General features: G+C 53.0%; 1 protein-coding gene across 1 annotated transcript; it reads left to right on the forward strand.

Moving 5' to 3' along the window:
- The first annotated feature begins 2,058 nt into the window (after positions 1-2,058).
- On the forward strand, positions 2,059-6,621 carry MLKL (mixed lineage kinase domain like pseudokinase). Its single transcript, XM_058034313.1, has 10 exons — positions 2,059-2,515; positions 2,687-2,800; positions 2,902-3,076; positions 3,177-3,274; positions 3,399-3,534; positions 4,043-4,127; positions 4,525-4,673; positions 4,872-4,921; positions 5,366-5,506; positions 6,569-6,621. Exons 1-10 carry the CDS (start codon positions 2,059-2,061, stop codon positions 6,619-6,621), a joined length of 1,458 nt encoding a protein of 485 aa, XP_057890296.1.
- Positions 6,622-7,452: the final 831 nt, after the last annotated feature.

Raw genomic sequence — 7,452 nt, forward strand, 5'->3', positions numbered from 1 at the left:
CGTGTGTCCCTTTCCAGGTGCTGATGGCCCTTGGAGCCACCATTCCTGGCTCCCCTCAGTGAGGTAGGAGATTTGCAGGGGATATTCTCAGCAGAGCTGTGTGACGTTGGGGCTCTGGGTAAGCAGAAGCTGCCACTCACTTCTCTGAAGTTGGGCAATAGCGTCACGTGAACCCCAGAGCTTCCCAAAATTAGCCCGGCCCTCTGACGAAGCCATCTGCAAAACTTCCTGCAGTCCCAGCAGAGGTCAAGCCCTGGTGCCCACAGCCCAGCTCCTTTGGTGCTCCTGGGGCTTGGGGAGAGGAGCAGGGTCTGGAGGGTGTCACTGCACATGTAGGAGGTTCAACAGGGCACAGAGCCCTTGCTGTGGGTGTTCCAGTGCCCTGGGCAAACCTTCCCACAGCTGCCAGCTCAGCAGAACAGGTTGTGATGCTCAAAATAGCAGAAGCATCAACACAGGCAGGCACAACTTCCCCATCCCCTTTTTCCCACTGCACTTCCTGTGGGCAATTCCTTCTTCCACCAGGCAAAACCCATCACAGGGGCCTTCAGCCCTCGGGAATACCCCGGCAGCTTTCTGGGAAGCGGGAGCTGTGCTGGCGTGGGAAGGTGCCTTGCACAACGTCCCTTCCGCTCTGTCACCCCTTAAAGCCGCGCTCGGCCCGCCGTGCCCCTCCAGCCTGCGCAGGCAGCAAGCTCAGGAGGCACGGGCAGGTCAGCGACTTCCCTTCTCCTGGTGAGCAGAGGAGATCCTGCCTTGGGGCCTGCTGGAGAGAGCCTGAAGAGGAGGGAGAGCGGCTGCCGCTGGATTCTGGGTGCGTTTCCATCTCCTTTCCAGCCAGGAGAGCCTGGCACCCCTCTCCTAGCGTTGGCTGGGTCAGAGGGGCTGCTGCTAATTTCCCTTCAACAGGGGTGGTTTTCTGTCCTCGCAGGACAGGTAGCAAGGACAGAGAACTGGGGAGCAGTTTTCTGCTGGGGAGCAGGCACCTTCCTTGAGGGGATGCTGAGCATACAGAAAGAGCTTGATTTAAAATCTTAAGTGGGCAGGACAGAGCTATGGGGAGAAGCTGGGGATGCTGGGGCTGTGAAGATGTACAAACCTTTATTAGATGGGTGACCACAGAGAGAGACATTGGGCAGAAATGAAAATAGATCTTTACAGCCAAAGATACGAGTTCTGGGGGCAGGAACCCAGGGTGATGCGGGGCTGGAGCCAGGAATGCTGCCCAGGGGATGCTCCCTGGGTCACTGATGTCCCTGCTCCTCTGGGTGGAAGCTCTCTGGGATTTAGCTCAGACATTTAATTAATTAATTAATTAATTAATTAAATGTGACGGTGTTCACAGAGGTTCTTGGATTGGGGAAGAGATGAGGATCTGACTCCATGTTTCAGAAGGCTTGATTTATTATTTTATAATATATATTTGATTAAACTGTACTAAAAGCATAGAAGAAAAGGTTTCGTCAGAAGGCTGGCTAAGAATAGAATAGGAAAGAATGATAACAAAAGCTTCTGTCTCTGACAGAGTCTGAGCCAGCTGACTGTGATTGGCCATTAATTAGAAACAACTCTATGAGACCAATCACAGATGCACCTGTTGCATTCCACAGCAGCAGATAACCATTGTTTACATTTTGTTCCTGAGGCCTCTCAGCTTCTCAGGAGGAAAAATCCTAAGGAAAGGATTTTCCATAAAAGATGTCTGCGACAATTAAATTTAATTAATTGTACATTAAATTAATGTACGTAAATCAAGCCAAAACATCTCTTGCTACTGCAGAGAAAGATGTGCCACTGTCGCTGTTACCGATGTCTCTGTGTGTGCCTGCTCCAGTCTGCACAGGCAGCTGCAGTGGGAGGCAAAGCAGGGAAAGCAAAGCAGCAAAGCAGCAAAGCAGGGGATGAGAGGGGCTGTGGGAGGCTGTGTGCCATGTCAGGGTGTTGTTCCCTAGGGTGGAAGGTGTGGAAAAACTGCTTCTGCCTGATCTCTGAGCAACACCTGAGGCTTCCCTGCACCAGCCACTGCCATCCCCCGTGGCCAAGCCCTTTGCTGCAAGCATGGACATCGTGGAGAGGGTGTTCTCTGTGGCCCAGGCCATCCATGCCCAGTTCGAGCAGGTGAAGTGCTGCAAGCACCAGTGCCAGCGCCTCGTGGAGCGCATCCAGATCCTGCTGGAGCCCGTGAGGATCCTCAGGGCTCAGCCACGACAGCACATCTCCCACCACGAAGAGGAACTGATGAAAAAGCTGCTCCAGGCACTGGAGGAAGCCCAGAAACTGGTGATGAAATACAGCCAGACCAGCTGGATCCAGAAGTTCCTGCGAGCGCGAAGCACTGGCGAGGAGTTTGTCTGGGTGAACGAAAGCCTGGAGGACATTGCCCAGGGGCTCTCCCTCCTGCTGCAGGCAGAGCAGAAACAGGCTTTCCTGGAAGCCTTCCAGTCAAAGACATGTCGCAGGCAGGATGCTGAGGACCTGAGGGATGACAGAGCTTTCTTGGACCAGGTGATTGCAAGTGAGTGCATTTAGCAAACCCTCCTACCCTGTGACTGGTGGTTGCCCCTCTCTCCAAGCTCTGGCCTGATGGCCATGAAGAGCCCAAGGGACATTTAAATCATGAAAGAACAAACCACACAATCATGCTTGTTCATCCAGTGGCCTAATCTCTGCTCGTTTCTCTCCCTAGGTACTGAGGAGCCCAAAGATGCTCTTGAGGAGATCTACATCGACAGGGAGTGTATGGAGAGCAAGATGGACTGGATGAAAAGCGAGCTGAACAAAGTCATTCGTGAGATGGAACGTAAGTCAATGTCACACCACCTCACGCTGTGCACTGTGTCCTTTCCCCCCAAGCCCTGCCTAACGTGTCCCTTGTTCCCTTCTGGCACGTGGTGGGAGCAGGCTTGAAGAAGGTCAATGTGGGTAAAAGAGAAGACATCACTGAGATCAAGAGGGACCAGCTCACCTTCCACAGGCACCTGCAGGACACAGAGAGCTACGACCTCTACGAGGGCGAGTACCTCAAGTACCCTGTTGCCATCAAAACCTTCAAGAGGCCGCTGACCACTGACCCAGTGTGAGTTGTCCTGGCTGGGAACGAGTGTGGCCCCAGGAGGGTGGCACAGTCTGTGCCATGCCTTGTTCCAGGGATCTCACCACGCTGTCCATCTCCACAGCAAGGTGAGAGACATCTTTGAGAAGGAGATTCAGACCCTGAAGAAGTTTGAGTCTCCAAACATCCTTCGCATGTACGGGATCTGCATTGAGGAGAACGGTAGGGGCGTCACACTAATGTCACCCTTTTCCTCCCTGCCATGCCCAGTGCTGGCTGGTGGCACGTGCCTTGCTGTGATGGCCTCCCAGGAGGTGGCACAAGGCAGGATGGTTTTGCCTTGCAGATGGGAGCCCCTGCTTCTCCATCGTCATGGAGTACTGTAAGCACGGGACGCTGCGGGACGTGCTCAACAAGCAGCAGAACCTTTCCTGGGATATCCGCATTCGGATGGCCCTGGGGGCTGCCAGAGGCCTTTACAGGTGAGCACCTGTGTAACCAGTGAGTAACTTCACCTGATCACCCAAAAGCTGAGGGCAGCTCCCTGGTATCTCAGAGTAAGCCGTGGTTTCCTGTTAGACACTGATTCCCAGGGACACCACCTTGGGGCCCTGGCATGGGAGGCTGCTGTAGGGGTAGGTGGTGGATTTGGGTGCAGTAGCTCCCATCTACCCTAGGCACTGTCCCCCACCTCTGGCTTTAAGCCTGCAAAGGCCCGGAAGGGGGAAATTCCCTTGCCCAGATCCACAGGGCAGATTTGGAAGTGCCCTGCAGCAGATCTCCTTACAGGTCCTGCTCATCCACAAGGCTTGTACTGTGCCCACAGCAGCTCAGGGTTGATCCACCAAGACAGGCAGAGAGCTGCTGGCTTCTCTGATTGCATGTCAGTCATTCCCTCCATGGCTGGAGAGAGCACCAAGGTGGGGATGGGTCAGTCCTTCATCATCATCATCCTCCTCATGTGCTGTCCTTTGTCCCTTCCATCTGCAGGTTGCACCAGACAGGGGAGAAGTCCCGACTCCACGGCTGCATCTGCAGCAGCAAGTTCCTGGTGGCTGGGGATTACTGTGTGAAGGTAAGCACCACACCTGGAGATGCTTTTGGGAGTTTTAAACGGTTTTGTGGATGTCTCCCTCCACCAGCACCGAAGGGAATTGTGATGGTCCAGGATAAAATGGGGTAGTGGCATCTCCCCTATGACTTTAGGCACTTAAACCTCCCTATCATGGTCTTAGCATCAGCAAAGTGAGTGTTCCTAAAGCATCCAGCCTGGGATGAGCTGAAGCTGGGGTGAAGCTGCCCTCACCTCTGGTTTTGCTTGCAGGAAGAGACCTGTGCTGGGCAGCACACACGGCTGCACTCAAGCCTTTGCTGCCCAGGGCATCTCTCTCCGTTTTCTCCATCTTGGGGCAGTCTCCAGCTGCACCACAGGTTTCTACTTCTCCTTTTCTCTCTCTCATTCCCTCAATCAGCTGTCAGGATTTGAGCTGTGTGAAACAGAATCATCCATCAAGAGGAAAGCCAAGAAGGACTGGAAACAAGTCTCTATGCTGGCCTACATCGCTCCAGAGAACCTGAGAGACATCAACTACCCTTACAAGAGTCCCTGTGAAATATACAGGTGTGTCTGTCCCTCCCAGGAGATGCCTGTGAGCAGGCAGGTGTCTGGCAGAGAGGCTGCTGAGCTATGGAAGGAGGCCAGGTTTATTCAGACACACCAGCAGATGCTTCCAGTTGGCACAGCCCAGCAGTGCTCTCCACCAGAAGGGAGGAATACATGGTGGAATGAATATTGAGACTCTTGCTTGTCTCCTTCCAGCTTTGGGATCGTTCTGGCAGAGATTGCAACCTCCAAAATCCCATTTGAAGGTGAGACAGAAGTATCTGGTTCCCTGCATGAAAGCCTCACGGCACAGTGTGGTTCCTGCCTGGCACTGGGTGCTCCCTGCTCCTTCCCTGCTCCTTCCCTGGGCATCCCTGCCAGGTGCCAGCTCCTGGTGTGCCTGACAGCTTCCTCTGAAACTCCAGTATAGTAAAGTATTGTAGTAAAGCAACCTGCCTAAACCACAAACATGCAAATAATTTTTGTTTCTATTGGACGGTCATGGGCAGTTAAGCATAAACACATCTTGCTCTAGTGAAGCCCAACAGTGTCACACCAAATGCAGTGGGATTCATTGCAGATGGAGTTTGGGTCACCTCCCTGCTGGCTTCTCCCTGCCTGGGCATGGCTGTGTGCTGGGTTCCCTCCCCAGCACCCTCCTGTGGCAGCAGAGCTCCATCCCGACGCTCCTGTCTGCACCTCTTGTCTAGGCTGCACTCCTGGGGAGATCGTGGAGAAAATCTGCAATCACCAGTACTGGGACCCCCTTGGGGAAGACTGTCCTGAAGATCTGAGGAAAATCATTGAGCAATGCCAGGCCTTTGACCCTTCCCAGCGCCCTTCTGCCGAGGGTGAGTGTCCCATACACCTGCTGCACAGGCCTTTGCATCCCTCATCGGCTGCTTCAGCAGGCTGTTTGCCCCTCATTTCCCAAAGAATTTGCCTGGCTTTGTGTTTTGGGATCCTACTTTGATCTTCTTTTTTATGCCAACAAGTCCCCCAGTTCCAGACCTCACACATTGACATTTATTTACCCATGCCATGACAATAATCTCCAGGCTGTTTGTTTATTTGGTGTCACATAAAAGGAGCTTTTTCTGTCAGACAAGCAGGGGCAGGAAGCAGGGGTCTGGGAGTTAATCCCTACTCAGGTCCTGGAGATCCCATAAGCTGGAGGAGCAGCCACAACACTGCAGGAGCATTTCCTGCCTTGGGCTTTAGCAGTAAATTGCAGTCTTGGGCATTGCTCAATTGCAGGGAAGTTTCACTGTCTCTGAAGCTGGGTTGTGTCTGATCAGACAAGTAACTGGTCTCCAGCAGGAGATACAACAGCAACATCAGGAAATTACAGAGGAATATTTCTGGGGTGTTTGAAGTTACAGAGATCATATCCTTCCCTTGGTTCATCTGTCTAAGGGGAGAAAACTTCCTTCAGTTTCATCCACTCCATCCTACAGGACCAGATCCATACAAGAGATGTGGGAAATGTGCCCAAGAAACCACTGAGCATCACATCTGTGTGCTTCCATTTCCCACCAGCACCTCCCTGGCACAGAAAGAGAAGAGAAAATCCCAAAATATCATTAGAGATGTTGACAAAGTCACATTGAGGAAACAGGATGGCTTTATTACCCTAATATAACCCTAATCCAACACCTACCACTGTGTGGTGCTGGGCTGGAGGGACAGTTTATTGCAGCTGTTCACAAGGGCGTTTCCACAGACACAGCTACTTGTCCTTGGGCTGGGCTGTCTGCTCAGCCTGTCCCTGCTCGCCCTTTGTGCTGGCCCCAGCAGAGGCTGACTCCACGTCCCAGCCACCACCAGTGAGGGAAAGCCATCTTCCCAGCTGTTAAAAAAACCCAAACAAGCACACCACAAATGTTAGTTAATGCCATGCTTGTGTTTTGCAGAGATTGTGGACTCGCTGGCCGACCTGGAGAAAAGCAGAAACCAAGGAAGTTAACTGTGGGAAAGGGGCTGGGTGACCAGGGCAGCAAGCCCAGGGTGCCACTGGCCCCTCTTCCCCCTGACAGAGACTGGTGGCTCCTGTTTGTGTGTGTGTGTGACACAGACACAGGGCTCCTGTGTGTATGTGTGTGTGTGACACAGACACGGGGCTCCTGTGTGTGTTTGTGTGTGTGACACAGACACGGGGCTGCTGTTTGTGTGTGTGACACAGACACGGGGCTCCTGTTTGTTTGTGTGTGTGACACAGACACGGGGCTCCTGTGTGTGTTTGTGTGTGTGACACAGACACGGGGCTGCTGTTTGTTTGTGTGTGTGACACAGACACGGGGCTCCTGTGTGTGACACAGACACGGGGCTGCTGTTTGTGTGTGTGTGTGACACAGACACGGAACTCCTGTTTGTGTGTGTGTGTGACACAGACACAGGGCTCCTGTTGTGTGTGTGTGACACAGACACAGGGCTGCTGTTTGTATGTGTGTGTGACACAGACACAGGGCTCCTGTGTGTGTTTGTGTGTGTGACACAGACACAGGGCTGCTGTGTGTGTTTGTGTGTGTGACACAGACAGGGCTCCTGTTTGTTTGTGTGTGTGACACAGACACAGGGCTCCTGTTTGTATGTGTGTGTGTGACACAGACACGGGGCTCCTGTGTGTGTTTGTGTGTGTGACAAACACAAGGGGCCATGCCTGGGGAGAGAGGTGACTTGAAGAGAAGCTGCCAAGAAGCCAAGGGGGAGCAGAGGGATGGAACAACCGAGGGATGGAACTCAGCTTCTTTTACGAGGAAAGACTGAGGGAATTGAGCCTGTTCAGCCTCGGGAAGAG

The sequence above is a fragment of the Melospiza georgiana genome, chromosome 14 (genome assembly GCF_028018845.1).
Source record: "Melospiza georgiana isolate bMelGeo1 chromosome 14, bMelGeo1.pri, whole genome shotgun sequence".
NCBI classification, from domain to species: Eukaryota; Metazoa; Chordata; class Aves; order Passeriformes; family Passerellidae; genus Melospiza; species Melospiza georgiana.